Source organism: Triticum urartu, chromosome 2A (genome assembly GCF_056163025.1).
Source record: "Triticum urartu cultivar PI428250 chromosome 2A, HENAU_Tu73, whole genome shotgun sequence".
NCBI lineage: Eukaryota > Viridiplantae > Streptophyta > Magnoliopsida > Poales > Poaceae > Triticum > Triticum urartu.
The window spans coordinates 578,170,328-578,188,407 of record NC_141874.1 but is presented as its reverse complement, the minus strand read 5'-3'; the positions used below and the strand labels follow the sequence as shown (position 1 = coordinate 578,188,407).

The 18,080-nt window shown below is 49.6% G+C and overlaps 1 protein-coding gene across 1 annotated transcript; it reads right to left on the bottom strand.

Moving 5' to 3' along the window:
• Positions 1-2,084: 2,084 nt before the first annotated feature.
• On the bottom strand, positions 2,085-3,609 carry LOC125538864 (zinc finger protein CONSTANS-LIKE 3). The gene is made up of 2 exons (XM_048702168.2): positions 2,684-3,609; positions 2,085-2,583 (listed from the first exon to the last, which is right to left on the bottom strand). Exons 1-2 carry the CDS (start codon positions 3,296-3,298, stop codon positions 2,242-2,244), a joined length of 957 nt encoding a protein of 318 aa, XP_048558125.2. The 5' UTR covers positions 3,299-3,609; the 3' UTR covers positions 2,085-2,241.
• Between the last annotated feature and the right edge of the window lie 14,471 nt (positions 3,610-18,080).

Below are 18,080 nucleotides of genomic sequence, written 5' to 3'. Positions count from 1 at the left end.
CTTTTTGTCCGTTTGGATCGATCCGGCGGACACAAACGTCTGACGCTGTGTTTGGGCCGGCGCGAGCGCCCAACACTGTCCCGACCCATTTCGCCGACGCGTCAAAAAAAGTATTGCGAGCATTTTAAAAATAAATACATGCATTTAATTAAACATAAAATCCGGTCACGAAGGCCGACGAAAGTCCACATTACATTAATTAAACACTAAAAACTAGATGATGCGCTGCCCTAGACGTCCTCGGCGGCGGCGGCGTCTACGTCTGCGTCGGGACCGGTGAGGTCGATCAACGTCGGCGCAGGGCCGGCCGAGGGGGAACGCTGTGTTTCATAGGGCGGCGATGTCGGGCTGTGCCGCCGCTGCCTGGGCCTGACGCGCCTCCTCTTCGGCCTCGCGCTCGAGCATCTGCAGGCGCTCGCCCTCCCGGCGCTTCTCGGCCAGCCGAACGCGGCGCCAGTGTTCGAGGTAGGCCGCCTCCTGCTTCTTCGTCGCCCCGAGCCAGATCGGCAGAGCGCTGACCCACTCGCGCACTACTCCGGTCCAGGAGTAGCGCTCGAGGTAGGCCGGCTCCTTCGGCTCGGCTTTGGGCAGGGACAGCGGGGTCACCGGCGGCACGACGCAGTCGCCCGCCGCGGAGAGGGCCATGGCCTCCGCCATGGCAGCCTCGAAAGCCGCCTCATCCGCCTCCCTCCACCGCTCCTCCTCCTTGCTCTCCTTAATGGCCGCCTGGTTGGCGGCCTCGGCCTCCTGGTCCTCGTCGTGGACGACGAGCGCGGGCGGCGGCAGGCTGTGGTCGATGCCACGGATGCCGCGTCACCTCGCCTCCTCGTGCTCGAAGGCGAACCATCGAGCCCAATTGAGCGAGTCGACGGCAAAGTGCGGTTCGGCGCGCTGCTCCGACGTCAGCAACGCCCGCCGGCGCCGCACCTCCTCTGCATGGGCCCTCGCCGTCCGCGGCGCCAGCGGCACTGGGATCCTCTCCAGATCCAAATGCCAGTCATGCGGTAGTGTCACGTTGGGGTACGGTAGAGGCACGCAGTGGTGCCAGCGCCACTCGGCCTGGTGCAACGGCACGTTGATGCGTTGCCTCTGCCGGGGAGCGTGCGCCGGCGCAGGCAGGGCGGGGAGGGAGGGAGAATGGCGGGCGGGGGCCTTGCCCTTGCGGCTGCTACCGATGCCGGAGAAGAAGCCCATGCTGGCGGTGGCTAGGGGTGTCGCCGGCGTGGAGGCAGGGGTGGCCAGATGGGGACGGGGGCCGGGTGGTAGTGGATGAGGACGGCCCTGCTGCACGCCCGGTTTAAAAAAGGACCACCGCCGTTGCTGACGCGTGGGCCCAAGGTGAGCGGTCGTCATAAATTATGTTGACCGTCGTAGTTGGATGGCCGCCAGGTGGGGACGCGGCGGACGGCGAGGAGACGCGTGGCGCGTCCGCGCCAACGCATTCCAGACGCAATTTTGGGCCGGAAATGGGTTGACGTGGACGCCGAGCGGACACGATTTGAGTTTGGGTCGACGCGTTGGGCTGTCACTTTTGTCCGCACCGACCCGAACGAACGCGAGCGGACGAAATGGGTCGTCTCGTTGGAGTTGGTCTAAAATCCTAGTTTGTAGCGCAATGTATCCCTGTGGTTGATCGGTGGAAAGGGGGAAAGCATCGAATCTCACCATGGAAAAAGATGGTTCCCAAAGCATTACAGGAGGTACTGTCGCATTTGCTCCACGCCTAAAGCTAGCCAGCCAACTAACGGTGGCTGTGAGCGAGAGAGAAAGATTGCACCATCACGCACTCGGCAAAAGGAAGCATATCAGCCATCGGATCGGACATTTCCCATTCGAGATCTCAGAGCTTGTCCAGTGGCGGAATGGCGAAAGATACACCACCGCGCATATTAAAGAAAGACCACGATCTCTCCTGATCGTCAAATTTCAGCAACAAAGACAGCAGCAAAGTGACAGGCAAGTTGATTGCAGTGACAGCAAAATGACGTGAAAGTTACCGCACTAAAGCAGATGTATCGCGAACGATTCAGCTAGCAAGCGGGTTAGTAAAAGTGGAGTAGGGTAGATGCAGATTAGCCAGCTCGTGATGATGATGATATGCTACAGGTAAAAAATTACAGGGATCGGGCAAAATTAAGGAGGGGGTTGGATCGGAAGTCTGGATGGCTCCCGCATAATCATGCATATACAATTGATTGATCAAATGCTACACGAAGCTTTGCGTGCATGCACGCAACAAAATTACACCAAGGTCGGCACCACGCCGTCCACGCCGTAGTCGTGGTCGGGGCCGGGCGCCATGAGCGCGGCGACCGCGGCCGCCGCCGAGGAGTACATCTCCTCGTGCTCCTCCAGGGCGTCGGCGTCGGCGTCCGCCGTGCCCGTGCGCTTGGCGAACCGGCCCTTGACGCGCGGCCGCGTCTCCGCGTACGCCTTGCGGGACGCGTACCGGATGGTCTTCTCGAACCGCCGGCTCTTGCGCTTCTCCCTGTACCGCATCAGCCGCGCCTCCCGCTCCCTCCCCCGGCTCACCACCGGCGCCGCCGCCGCGTCCGGGACCACCGCCGCCTCAGAGGAGGATACCTGCATGCGTCCCGTCACCAAGCAAGATGTTCATCAGAAGTCAGAACGCTGGCAGCTCCTCCTTGGCCTTGCTCGTGCATAGACAGGAAATGGTCCTTACGCTGTGGTTCATGGAGTGGTCGGAGTAGAAGCCTTTGTTGCCGCCGTTGAGGTCGATCTCGGGCTGGCCGTTGAGCTGCACGCTGATGGCCTTGATGTCGTCCATTGACCGCGCGAAGTCGAGGTCGAGGTAATGGTCGGAATCCGCGAAGAAGACTTCCGCGGTAGCACCATCCTTGTGATCGGGCTCGGGGAGCAGCCACGACGCCGCCTCGGCGTCGTTCCTCCCGTCGTCCTCGGCAGCGGCCTGGGCTCCCGACGACACGAAGGGCTTGTGCGCGTCGGCGGCCGCGCCGAAGAAGGGCGCGACGGGGACGCGCTCGTGTCGGCGCGCGAGCGGGTTGGCGGCGTGGATGTCGGCGTCGCAGGAGGCGCAGAGCACGGCGGCGTCGGCCTTGCACGTGACGGCCGCGGGCGCGTGCTCGCAGACCTCGCAGAGCCAGACCCGGGCGTGGCGCGACCCGGCGCCGTGCGCGCGCGCGTCGCAGCCGGCGCAGAGGAACGCGGCGTCGGCGCGGCAGAAGAGCCTGGCCGCCTCGGTGGCGCACGAGTCGCAGGCCCTCGCGCCCACGCCCCAGTAGGCCCCGCCCACCACCGGCTTCTCCTCCCCCTCCATGGCACGTACGCGCTCACTGCTCGCTCACAGTCCGACGAGCCCAGCTAGCACCAGCGCCACCACCGTGATTGGCTGCAGTGACCAGGCGATTCTCAGCCAAGCTTTTTCTCTCGGCCGTTGGCTTTGAGCTTCTGAGGAGGGCGGGGTGCGGGCCGGGGTTTTGAGGCGAGCGGGGGACGTGGACGCCCTCCGGGCCATGGAAGTCGCTGTCCCGGCGGGCCAGGGCCATGTTTGCTCGCCAGTGCCACCGCGCGCGCATGCCCTTATCCGGGTCCTGTGCTGCGCGGCGGTGCCCGCGCTGCGTTCCCGTCGTCCCGACGCGGACGCGCGCGCCATGAAAGCTCCGGGGAAGAAAAAGGAGGCCGTAACGTGGTCGTCGTTGTCGTCGGAAAAATTAGGCCGGCGTCGTTACGCGGCTGGTTGGGGGATGCGACGGCGACGGGACGGGAACAGGTGGCGCGCAATGGTTGGCCGGCGTGATCGCGCCCTTATCGCTTGGAGATGCTTGGTCTGGAGCATGGGGAGGTCGGCGACCCGTAGTGGAAACAGGGAGTTGATTCTTCGCGCGGGAATAACCATCCAAGTCGATCGTGGATTGGAAGCCGTCCTCGAAAAATTCCTCCCGGGAGAGCAAGTAAAATCGAGAAAGGGGATGGCTAGGAGCCAGTCGACTGAAATCTCGTCGAGTTAGTCGATCTGGCCTCGATGAATCTGAAGCGTCGGATAAAAATGAACGGCCTAGATTGTGTCTTCCTCCTCCCAACAGTTTTCTTAAAAAAAAAGCAGATCGGCTGTTCTTCTTCCTCAGCCGCCACCACGGACCACCGGCCCTCGCCGCCCTGCCCTCCCTGGAACCACCCCACCGCCCCGGCCATCCCTCTAGGCCCCGCCGCACAGAGAAAATTCTTCGGCGAATCCCCACACCACCCCCACCACCACCGTCCACCACCGCCCCACCCTGAACCCTAAGATAGACACCGGGGTAGCCTGCCCAACGATCTTCTTCCTCCTCTCCGGAAAATTTCCTCCTTCCCTCTGGCTATTTCTCCCTTCGACCAAAATCGACTGACCCATTGCGAAAAGTCAGTCGACTGAAATGCAACTATAGCGATCGAGAAAAAGAAAACATCTACGCGTTCGTTTTCTCGAAATCCAGAAAGCTGAAAATCGACTGTAGGTAGCCACTTTGCGTTGCGTGAGACACAGATTCTGGGCATCTATACACGTAACCAAATCCACTCACTAAAAAAAACACTCACCGGAAAAAAGCCAAATTAAACCTTGAACTCGTAGGCCTTAGCTAAATCAAACGCCAAACTTCAAATCCCGGGAATCAACACACTCAACTTTCTAATCCCGGTCCAAATTGAACCCTGATCGCTCTTCCAAACAGGAATTGATGATGTGGCAGACCGAAACTGGGATTGGTCGTTGTTGTGCGCGTTGGGCGCGTACAAGTTGGGCCGGCCCATAGTAGCCCAGAGCGCTCCCCTGTTCTTAGTCCGAAGGTAGCCCACGCAGGGGGTAGTCCATCCCTGCTCGTGGCGTCCCCTGGAATTCCCCTGCTCGAGTGACGACAATGGCGACAGGCGACTGATCAGCTCCAGCGGCGGGGATCGTGACGACGCGACGACGAGCAACGTTAAAGGTACTGTCTCCGACGTACTCCTCCTCCGGCGGCCGTAATTTATGCTTTGATCGCGTTGTTAGTGTTAGGGTTCCAGAGAGAAAAATTGGGGCTTTTCTTCGATTATAAAGCTAGGTTATGGATCCACAATGGTCCTCAGTGCATTTTTTGTCATTCCAATTGCTTGGATCGGACAATGCAGTGATATTCTCATGTTTGTTTCAGTTAATCAGTGAGATCTTGAATGTCAGATTTCATTTTGGAGGTGAGTTCATCCACAATGGTCCTATTTTGGATTATGTGGGTGGAGATGAAGAGATTTCAGAGATCGAGAGGGACAAGTAGTCATTGCAGGAAGTTTGAGGGCATTTGAAAGACCATCCGGAGTTCAATGAATCAATGAAGTTGTATTTTCATAATCCTGGGAAAGAACTAGCTGATGGTTTGATGTTCTTGTTCGATGACAATAGCTGTGTGAGGATGTCAGACTACATCTGTGTTGGAGATATAGCAGATGTTTATGTTGAATACCATGGGGAGCAGGATAGTGAGTACATCAGCAGTGGTAGTGACTTTGAGAATGAGATAGTTTATCTGGATGGTGACGAAGCTGAAGAACCTGACATTGCCATTGGTGCAGAGCCAGATGAGACAGTGGTGTGCTCACTCAAATGAACATCAGTCAAGTTGAGTAGCCTAGGGCAAGGAAAACCACAGTAGCCAGTGAGGTTGTTGATGTGGTAGGTTCTCAACTTCCATTTTCTCAAATATGCAATCCAGATCAAGGACTAGCAGAGACTGTGAATGTTCAAAACACTATGAGGACAGAGCAAGTGAATTTTTAGAGCAATATGAGGACAGAGGAAGTGAATGATCAGAGCACCATTCCACCAGAGCAAATGAATGTTCAGAGCAACATTGCAGATTCAACTAGTGATTCTGATGAAGATACCGAGTACATGCCACACAGTGAGGACAGTGGAGAAAATTCAGAGGTTGTTGAGCTCAGAAGGCACGCTAGGAAATTTAAGAAGAGGATGAGAGATACAAAGAGTTGGTTTGGAGAGGATTCATAGCTCCTATCCCAATTGAATTAATTGCAAATATGGAGGATCGGTTAGAGGGAGAGGAGAAACATTGGGGCTACGATTCATCTAATGAGGATTATTCTTATGATGAAGATTCTGATGCGCAGATGGTGAGGAGGAAGAGCCAGTATCCAAGATACAATAATGACACAAAAATTCTACACTTTTCATTGACAATGGTGTTCAGGAGCAAGAATCAACTTGTCAAAGCATTGAAGAGATATGGAATTGTGACAAAAAGAAGCATTGTGTTTTTGAAGTCAGAGTCAGATAGAGTTAGGGCTAAGTGTGGATGGCCTAGGTGCCCTTGGCTTATTTATGGAGCCAAAACCTCAGGAACAAGCAGGTTTCAAATTATAACTTTCAATGATGAGTACCACTGTGCACAAAACAGGGAGAACAAACTTGTCACAGCAAAGGTTATTGCCCAAAGATATGAGCATTTTATTTTAGCAAATCCAATGTGGAAAATTGAGAGCATGAAAGCAACAATTCTTCAGGACATGTTTGCTGATGTATCAACTTCAAAGTGCAAGCATGCAAAGAAGCTTGTCATGGACAAGTTAAGGGCTGGAATGAAGAATGATTACACAGGGTTTTTGATTACCAGCTGGAGCTACTTAGAAGTAATCCTAGAAGCACTATTGCAGTTTGTTTGGACCCAACAAACATGGAACATAACATATTTGAGAGTTTCTATGTGAACTTTAATGCATTAAAGTTGGGATTTAAAGCTGGTTGCAGGAAAGTAACAGGTTTAGATGGCTGTTTTTTTAAGGTGTTGTCAAAGGAGAGTTGTTGTGTGCTATTGCAAGAGATGACAATGATCAAATGTATCTGCTGGCATGGGCAGTTGTTGAGAGGGAAACAAATGATACATGGAAGTGGTTTATTGTCTTGCTGATTAAAGATCTTGACATAAATAACAATGGTGTTGGATGGGTGTTCATTTCAGATCAACAAAAGGGACTAATAAATGCTATGAAGGACTTTCTGCCGAGCACAAGATGTGTGCTAGTCATATCTATGCCAATTGGAGGAAAAAGCATAGGGGACATGAGTGGCAGAAGAAGTTCTGGGCAGTTGCCAAAGCAGCAAACAAGCAAGACTTCAAGTACTATAAAGCTAAGCTTGCCCAGGAAACACCAGAGGGTGCAAAAGACATCATGATAACAGAGCCAGTCCACTGAGCAAGGGCATTTTTTCTAGTGGGTTCCAATTGTGAGTCAGTTGATAATAATTTGTGTCAATCTTTTAATCATGCAATTGTTGAAGCAAGGTTTTATCCAATAATTTCAATGCAAGAAAAAATCAGGAAAAAGATTATGGTTAGAATTCAGGAACAAAGGGTCAGAAGTTTCATGGAAAAATATGCCCAAGTGCATTAAGAAATTGAAAAGCAGCATAGCAAGGACACAATTAATGGAGGTACTTTGGAATGGCAAAGATGGATTTGAAGTCAAACTTATCACTTGGAGAAAAAGGCAGTACACAGTGAGTTTTGACAATCGGACATGCTCATGGGGCTACTTCCAGCTAGAAGGTCGTCCCTGTTCCCATGCAATAACAACTATCTTCAAGTGTGGCAAAAAAAGTGGAAGGTTTAATTGCTCCTTGCTATTTTGTTGAAGTGTTCAACAAAATTTATGAACATTGTTTGGAACCTATAGAAGGAGAGGAAATGTGGCCAATTTTTGACAAACCTAGGCCTCAAGCTCCAACATATGCAACCATACCAGACAACATGCCAGGCAGGCCTAAGAATAATGATAGGAGGAGGGAAGAAACTGAGAAGCCTAAGCCTAGCAAAAAATGATCAAGCATGGCACTGTAATTGTTTGCTCAATGTGTGGCACTTCTGGACATAACAAGACAGGTTGCAAGAAAAATCTAGAGAGAGGCAAGAAGAAGAATGCACTGCTTAAGAAGACTAGCAGAAAAAAGGACACAACAAAGGTGGAATTTATTGATTTTACATGAAAATTAATGGTGGTGGCTAGTCCATCTTCACTGCTTATTTACTAAATATTACAGAATTTATATGAATTGTTTTTTTGTGTTAGGATGGTCCATCTTCACAAGCTTCTCAACCAGCACCAATATCTACCCCAAGATCATCTCCAACTGTGGCAGTTAGTGCACAACCTTCTCAACCTGCAATAGGAAGTGCCCCAAGATCATCTGGACCTATGCCAAGTGATACAGCTGCTTCAAGGTTCAAACTCCTAGGAAAACATCTGCAAATGCACAAGCTGGACCATCTGTTGCAAATAATAGAAGAAAGAATGCTCCTGCATCTTTGCTGCGCAACTACCAATACTTAACTGCAAGTGGCAACTTGTGAAATGCTCATGTTGATCATGTAATGTACTATGTACTTTTTCTTATCATGACTTTAGAGTGCTTTTGGTGATCATGTACTGAACTATGTGGTTGTCCTGATCATAGATCAGTTCCTGCTCATAGATAAGTGTTGTTTGCAAAGAAGATATTTATGTTGCAAATGCTGTCAAATGAAATGCTTGAAATGTTTGGTGTGCATCAAATTTCATGCAATGTTTTCTATATTTTTCAGAGTGTTTGTTGTACTTCAACTACTGTAATTTTGCTATGCAAATGCCAGCAAATGCTGCTATCAAAATGCCAAAATTCATACGAAATGTTTCACAATAGAGTTCTAATATTCTCAACTTGTTCATTACCATATAATTCATACATAATAGATATTACAAATCCCCTTGCAACTGAGCTTTTCATTGACTACCAGGTCACAAATTCATAGATAACAAGTCAACAACCCAGTTCCAGATCACAAATTCCATTACAAACCATTGCATACATGTTCATTACACATGCATTTTTTTCCTAGCACTCAAACTGACACCAGTACATGAAATTTAGTACACTAGAATTTTCCCTAGGACTACACCTAGCACAAAGGCAACGAAAACCATCACCAAATTCATATATTTGCCCTTCATTGCTTCTGGTTCTGCATTCTTCTCCCTTAACTGAACCTACAGAGACATAACCCCATTCTCTAAAGATGCTTCATTTCCAGAGACATGCGCATTTGGATATTGATCTTCAATATGAGCCACAAATCCTTCACCCTTCAGCCTCCGCACCTCGTCTCTCAAATCTCCAATCAAGTCACTAAAAAACTTGGGCAAAGGATCATCATGTCATTCCACAAAGCCATATCCACCATGCTATTCAACACAAATGTGGCAATAAATCAATCACAGACTAAGAGAAAAAATGACTAGAAGAAAATGATATGAGCACAATAAATGGGGCTCACCATTGCATCCAAGCAGGCATAGTACCTCCGACTGGGGTTTTGATGGCTCCAGGAGATCCATCTTCGGGCCTTCTGCAGTGAATTGCAATGGCACATCTTCGCCGGCTCGTATGCCATTGGGCTCTCCCTGTAAGCAACAGGAGACCTCGAATCCGTGTCCCTCCTTCCACCGGCACGGCGGAAGCCGGCAGCGGAAGAGGTCCAAGACCACAACATCGCGACACCACCGCCGTGCTCTGTGCCCTGGCTGTCGCCGCTAACCTTAGCTTCTCACCACCAGAATTCCCCAAATCCTTTAACACGAGCGCATCAGTCAACAAAAGCACTTGCTGGCCCACAAGTCAGGTCAATCCTGGTTGACTACTGCCATGTCATCATTTTTTGGCCTAAAACGTGATTAGGGTTCAATTTGGACTGGGATTAGAGAGTTAAGTGTGTTGATTCCTGGGATTTGGAGTTCGGGGTTTGATTTAGCTAACACCTGCTTGTTGGATTATATGTTGAACATAATATTTTGGAACATCGTTCCAGGGACAACTATTATGAACAGTAAAACATTGGAGAATTTTTTTTAAAAAAACTGGGGTGCTACTTGGTGGACTCTACTCACACGTGGATTTTCGCGAAGAAATGGCATCTTTGGTATTCTAGGAAAAAAGTTCAAAATCAAAGCTATAAAAATACAATGTTTGAAGTTTCCTTTTTCGGTTTTCTATTTCCATGTCGCCTATGGCGATGATGTATGTACTGCTCCCAATCTCCATAACAGAAAAGCCATCAATTTCTGGATCTTTCAAAAGAAAATTGTTTTGAAGTAATAATGGTACTAAGATCCGAGTTCATTTTCTTCGCTGAGAAATTTTGTAGTATCAAACTTGGTCGATTGGTTGACATCCGTGGTATTCTAGGGCATCCTGGGGTGAACTTTTGCAAATGATAAATAACATGTTAATCTACAACCCGCTAGTTCAAGCATACAACAGCAGCAACAATCCCTACAATGTTAGTACCATCATACGCTTCAGTGCAACACATGTTTCAGGGCTAGCAACCATACAACAAACCAACCCAGGTGCATATTTTCGGTACATCTATCCATTCATGTCATTTCAACGCATGCAACTATTGATAGTCTAATTTGGATCTGGCTTGAGGGGTTGCCCAGATTATTTAGTTATGGTGGTTAAGCTAATGGTTTGAGAATGCACACATGATTGCAAGTACAGAGGCTAGGTGCAGCAGGATGGATGGAATAGAATTGTGTGTTAGAGCTCACGCATGGAGAGAGAAAAAGGAAAGAGGTCTGGTTTGGAAAACTGAAGATGGAAAAGATTTTGCATAATTAGCTATTCTGCCAAAACAGAGCTAATATGGAAAGTCTACTAGTATTGGGCCCAGGCTGATGCTTTTACAGAAAGATTAGGAATAGCCTTTTGGCTTATGTGCCAAGGAAACAGCACGTCAGGAGTCCTACTCCAATTTGCCAAAGACCAGGCATACCCTTATATATGTGGGTATATGGCCGATTGAAAAAACCCAATCGATCCTTTCACAACCTGACACGTCTCCAACGTATCTATAATTTTTTATTGTTCCATGCTATTATATCATCAACCTTGGATGTTTTATATGAATTTATATGCTATTTTATATGATTTTTGGGACTAACATATTAACCTAGAGCCCAGTGCCAGTTTCTGTTTTTCCTTGTTTTTAACTATCACAGAAAAGGAAAATCAAATGGAGTCCAATTGACCTGAAACTTCATGGTGATCATTTTTGGACCAGAAGAAGCCCAAGGAGTACCGGAGGTGGGCCAGAAGAGTCCCGAGGCCACCACGAGGGTGGGGGCGCGCCCCCCTGCCTCGTGGCCGCCTCGGGAACCCCCCTGACTTGTCCCCGACTCCAACACCTCTTATATAACCCAAAACTTTCAGAAAGAAACCTAGCTCGGGAGTTCCGCCGCCAGAAGCCTCCATAGCCACCAAAAACCAATCTAGACCCGTTCCGGCACCCTGCTAGAGGGGGGAATCCCTCTCTGGTGGCCATCTTCATCATCCCGGTGCTCTCCATGACGAGGAGGGAGTAGTTCACCCTCGGGGCTGAGGGTATGTACCAGTAGCTATGTGTTTGATCTCTCTCTCTCTCTCTCTCTCTCTCTCTCGTGTTCTTGAGGTGGTATGATCTTGATGTATCGCGAGCTTTGGTATTATATTTGGATCTTATGATGTTTCTCCCCCTCTACTCTCTTGTGATGGATTGAGTTTTCTCTTTGAAGTTATCTTATCGGATTGAGTCTTTAAGGATTTGAGAACACTTGATGTATGTCTTGCATGTGCTTATCTGTGGTGAGAATGGGATATCACACGATCCACTTGATGTATGTTTTGGTGATCAACTTGCGAGTTCCGTGACCTCATGGACTTATGCATAGGGGTTGGCACACGTTTTCGTCTCGACTCTCCGGTAGAAACTTTGGGGCACTCTTTGAAGTTCTTTGTGTTGGTTGAATAGATGAATCTGAGATTGTGTGATGCATATCGTATAATCATACCCACGGATACTTGAGGTGACATTGGAGTATCTAGGTGACATTAGGGTTTTGGTTGATTTGTGTCTTAAGGTGTTATTCTAGTACGAACTCTATGATAGATTGAACGGAAAGAATAGCTTCGTGTTATTTTACTACGGACTCTTGAATAGATCGATCAGAAAGGATAACTTTGAGGTGGTTTCGTACCCTACCATAATCTCTTTGTTTGTTCTCCTCTATTAGTGACTTTGGAGTGAGTCTTTGTTGCATGTTGAGGGATAGTTATATGATCCAATTATGTTATTATTGTTGAGAGAACTTGCACTAGTGAAAGTATGAACCCTAGGCCTTGTTTCCTAGCATTGCAATATCGTTTACGCGTACTTTTATTACTTGTTACCTTGCTGTTTTTATAATTTCAGATTACAAAAACCTATATCTACCATCCATATTGCACTTGTATCACCATCTCTTCGCCGAACTAGTGCACCTATACAATTTACCATTGTATTGGGTGTGTTGGGGACACAAGAGACTCTTTGTTATTTGGTTGCAGGGTTGTTTGAGAGAGACCATATTCAACCTACGCCTCCCACGGATTGATAAACCTTAGGTCATCCACTTGAGGGAAATTTGCTACTGTCCTACAAACCTCTGCACTTGGAGGCCCAACAACGTATACAAGAAGAAGGTTGCATAGTAGACATCACAACCTTACGTTACTTTTTCTCCTACGTTATTTTATTTCCAGCACCTAGCTCATAGCTTCTGCCTAGCCCTAGCAACCCTGGTGAGGGAGTCCTGGATTAGGGGGTCTCCGGACAGCCGGACTATATCCTTTGGCCGGACTGTTGGACTATGAAGATACAAGATTGAAGACTTCGTCCCGTGTCTGGATGGGACTCTCCTTGGCGTGGAAGGCAAGATAGGCAATACGGATATGTATATCTCCTCCTTTGTAACCGACCTTGTGTAACCTTAGCCCCCTCCGGTGTCTATATAAACCGGAGGGTTTTAGTCCGTAGGACAATATACAATCATACCATAGCCTAGATTCTAGGGTTTAGCCTCTTTGATCTCGTGGTAGATCAACTCTTGTACTACTTGTATCATCAAGAACAATCAAGCAGGCCGTAGGGTATTACCTCCATCAAGAGGGCCCGAACCTGGGTAAACATTGTGTCCCCTACCTCCTGTTACCATCCGCCTTAGACACACAGTTCGGGACCCCCTACTCGAGATCCGCCGGTTTTGACACCGACATTGGTGCTTTCATTGAGAGTTCCACTGTGTCATCACAATAAGGCTTGATGGCTCCTTCGATCATCACTAGTGATGCGGTCCAGGGTGAGGCTTTCCTCCCCGGACAGATCTTCGTATTCGGCGGCTTCGCACTGCGGGCCAATTCGCTTGGCCATCTGGAGCAGATCGAAAGCTATGCCCCTGGCCATCAGGTTAGATTTGGAAACTTGAACTACACGACCAACATCCGCGGAGACTTGATCTTCGACGGATTCGAGCCCATGCCGGACGCGCCGCATAGTCGCGACGAGCAAGACGTAACTCTGTCGTCGGACAGTGTTCGGGAGATCGCATCCGCAGCTACTCTGGCTGTTAATCCGGAGCAAATTGCACCATCCGAGAGCGGAGGGATAGACCCCGCCATGGAGGCCGCACTCTCAATGGCGATAGAGCCAGATACTGACTTCACCCCTTTCGAGAGCCACGTCGTCGAACCACTGGATTTATCCCCGGCCACGGGCTCCGAGCCGCCTACATCCGTGCCTGTCGAATCCGACTGGGCGCCGATCATGGAGTTCACCTCCGCAAATATCTTTCAGCACTCACCTTTCGGAGATGTGCTAAATTCATTAAGGTCTCTCTCCCTGTCAGGAGAACCTTGGCCGAACTATGTCCGGCTAGAATGGGATGCGGACGATGAAGAAATTCGCTGCCCACCCACCACCCACTTAGTAGCCACTGTCGACGACTTAACCGACATGCTCGACTGCGACTCCGAAGACATCGACGATATGGACGACGATGCCGGAGACGAACATGAACCACTGCCCACAGAGCGCCGGACCACCACTTCATCACATGACGTATACATGGTGGATACACCCAGAGAGTGCAATGGCGAAGAGACAGCAGGGGATGCACCCACCAACCAACCCAAGCGCCGACGTCAGCGGCGCCGCTCTAAGTCCCTCCATAGAAAAAACAGCGATAACAGCGCAAGAGGAAAGAATAGTCCACTCGACTCTGGAAGAAACGACAACTGCACCACCCCGGTGACAGAAAACGATCAAGATGCAAACTACAAACATAGTACGGATCCGATGTCCGAACACGACGCCGCCAAGGATAAGCCTCATCAAACCCCGTCTGGGGAAGAAAGCAGTCCAGACAAAGATGCACACATCATCCCGGAAACGCACCTGGAGCAAGAGAACCTTCGTAGAAGGCTTATTGCCACAGCGAGGAGCCTGAAGAAATAGAAGCAAAGGCTTAAGGCCGCACAAGATACTCTCAACAGCAGGTGGAACAAAGTAACAAAGTATGGTGGAAGTTACCACACAAATAGCTATTCAAAGCGCAAGCTATTACGGGAATTCGATGACGAGGCCTTAGAGCCCACACAGCCAAAGAATGATACGGCCAACCGGCCGGATCCACCACCTTGTGAGCGTGATAGAGCGGCTAACAAGGACGCACATAAGCCAACACACGATCTACGTGAGAACTTGCGCCAAAAATCCGGCGCGACCAGATCCATCTACAGATCTAGGAATCGCGCTCCGGTACAAAACCAAAACCGAATACTACAACCGTCCGAACACCATGGCACATCCCAATACAGGGGTGCCGCACACCCCCTATGTTTCACTGATGAGGTGCTGGATCACGAATTCCCAGAGGGATTCAAACCGGTGAACATAGAGGCGTACGACGGGACCACAGAACCTGGAGTCTGGATAGAGGATTTTATCCTCCATATTCATATGGCTTGTGGAGACGATCTCCATGTCATTAAATACTTGCCCCTCAAGCTTAAAGCGTTAGCTCGGCACTGGCTGAAAAGCCTCCCCGAAAACTCAATTGGAAGTTGGGAGGAGCTCGAGGATGCTTTCCAGGCCAATTTTCAAGGGACTTATGTCCGACCTCTGGATGCAGACGATTTAAGTCATATAATCCAACAGTCCAGAGAGTCCGCCCGAAAGCTTTGGAACAGGTTCCTCACCAAGAAGAACCAAATCGTCGACTGTCCGGACGCCGAAGCCTTAGCAGCTTTTAAACACAGCGTCTGAGACGAATGGCTCGCCACACACCTCAGCCAAGAAAAGCCGAGAACGATGGCAGCCCTAACAAGCCTCATGACCCGCTTTTGTGCGGGCGAGGACAGCTGGTTGGCCCATAGCAGCACCAGTGACCCAAGCACATCCGAAGTTAGGGATGACAATGGTAAACCATGACGCAACAAAAACAAGCGTCGAAGTAAAGAAGGTAGCCCAGATAACACGGCGGTAAATGCCAGATTCAGGGGCTCCCGATCAGGTCAGCGGAAAAAGCCTTTCAAAGACAGCAGAGAAGGACAATCTGGCCTAAACAAAATTTTTGACAAACTCTGTCAGATTCACGGCACCCCAGACAAACCTGTAAATCATACCCACAGAGAATGTTGGGTCTTCAAGCAGGCCGGTAAGCTAAACGCCAAACACAAAGGGGAAGAGACACCAAGCAAAGACGAGGATGAATCTCGCCAGCAAAGCACCGGAGGACAGAAAAAGTTCCCACCAAAGGTTAAAACAGTAAACGTGATCCATGTGACAAAGAGGAGAAGCAAGCATGCACTCTGATGCACACGCGCCATAGAGCCCATCACCCCTAGGTTCAACCCCTGGCTGGCCTGCCCAATCACTTTTGATCGTAGGGATCACGATACAAATATCCGGTGCGAAGGACTGACGGCCTTGGTGTTAGACCCAACCATAAATGGGCACCATTTCACATGAGTCCTCATGGATGGCGGCAGTGATCTAAATCTGATATATCAGGACACAGTCCGCAAAATGGGGATAGACCCGACACAGATTAGCCACAGTAATACTACCTTCAAGGGAGTAATACCAGGCCAAGAGGCCCTCTGTATGGGCTCTCTACTACTAGAGGTGGTATTCGGTTCTCCCGATAACTTCCGAAGCGAAAGGTTAACTTTTCACATTGACCCATTCCGAAGTGGCTATCAAGCACTACTCGGAAGAACGGCCTTCGCTCGTTTTAATGCAATACCGCATTATGCTTTTCTCAAGCTTAAGATGCTCGGTCCACGTGGCATCATCACAGTTAGCGGAAATACCGAACGTTTTTTGTGTACGGAAGAGGAGCGGCGGCTCTAACAGACGCAAACTAGATGACCTCACTAACCAGAAAAAATGGCAGGTCGTCAAGACCACGGACACGGTTAGACGAGTCCAGCGTTCCATCACATATACATGAGCTGGGTTTGATGATCAAACCCTCATAAACGATACCAGGGGCTCCCCGCGTGTAACCAGGGCCAGCCCGGCTAAACTTGACTTCTCCTGAATTTTGATAGTTCATTGATAATAACCAATTCTTCTTTTTTGGCATGGCAACTTTCACCTAAGTTCTTTCCTTTTACAGATGATAATCGTGCTACACCCGTCCAGGACATGGCACAACGGAGACACAGGCGCAGACGTGCAGCAGGGACCCACCCAAAGGTTTCTTTTTAGATTAAGACCCTGCGTAAACCTTTTTTACTGTCTCTTGTTGCTCACATCCTCCGGATACTCCACATAACTGAGAAGGATGCTGACGTTCTTGGCATGTGGCCACGTCAGGATATTGCGCATACCTGGACACATGGGGTTTCTTATTAAGGGCATTGTTTCGCCCGGTATATGTTATAAAGACCGAACACCTTAGGGAGTGTTCGGCGTCGCGAGTTTGGCCCTATATGCATCAGCTCCGAATCATGTCATTGGTCAAATGTTGGGTTTGCCCGGCTCCCACGTTTTGGTACCTTACGTTCCGTTATATCGGCTAAGGTAGCACTGGGAGAACTACTGCGATTGTGCCCTGGTTCATCCGGACGAGCACCTCAGTAGAGAAAGCCGAAAACTGGCTGTCATGATATAGCGAGAGACTGGTCAACCACTCGATGACTCAGCAGAATCTTTGGGATTCCTCCGCATTAACGAAGGGCCATTTCCCGGTCATGTACGTACGTGCCCCGTATTCGGACGAGCGCAGAAGTACCAGGGGCTATATAGTAGCCCCACCGTCAAACTCCTATGGCTAAGTGAAAGTGTTAAAGCAATATAGTCTGATTGCCTCGTTCGCTGCGCTACCACCTCCTTAATGAACCAAGACGTTGGATCAAGTGTGGATATGCATTTTTTGCGAACACCCCCGCATTATATGCGCGGGGACGGAAGCCGATGACTGCAAACTTTCAGGTTATATACATATATACATAAACGGCCGCACAGGAGGCATGATAGTACTTTTGGGCAAAAGTATAAATATAGCCTTGATAATTCATTAAAACATTGTTTGTACAATGGGAATACATGTCACTAGAACATAATATTCTTCGAGCACTGAGCCTCTATCGAACGAGCGCCTTCAAGAACTTCTTCAAAGTAGTGCTCGGCAGCCACTCGGCCTACGGTCGAACCCTGTGTCGCAAGAGTGGTGGCCTCCATCTCCGCCCAGTATGTCTTGACACAGGCAAGGGCCATCCTCGCACCCTCTATGCACGCCGATCTCTTTACAGCATCGATGCGTGGCACAACACCAAGGAATTGTTGCACTAAGCTAAAGTAGTTATTCGGCCTTGGCCCTCCCGACCACAAGTGATCCACAACGGACCTCATGGCAAGTCCGGACAACCTATGGAGCTCGGCCCACTCGGCCAATCGCTCATTCAACAGCAGCGAACAGACTGGAGCATGCAACTGTGACCAGAACAGCTTTTCCACTACGGGACCTGTCTGATCCTTGAAGTACTCAGCCGCATCAGCATCACTTGCAGCCAAATCCATGTACGCGTCCGCAGAACTCCATAGCCGGTCCAGAGGAGCATACTTTGGATCTCCAAACTTAGTCTGCAACAAGAAGGGCTTCCCAGACACGATATCTGCAGCTTGATTCAGCTCCTCCTTCGTCGCTCTAATTTTGGAGCGGGCTTCCTTGGCAGC

What these genes read in the sequence shown, in the direction of transcription:
- LOC125538864 (XM_048702168.2), bottom strand. Translation starts at nt 3,298, where the DNA reads ATGGAGGGGGAGGAGAAGCCGGTGGTGGGCGGGGCCTACTGGGGCGTG. An exon ending in ACCACTCCATGAACCACAGC is followed by an intron (nt 2,584 to 2,683) that starts GTAAGGACCATT and finishes GGACGCATGCAG; the next exon opens with GTATCCTCCTCTGAGGCGGC.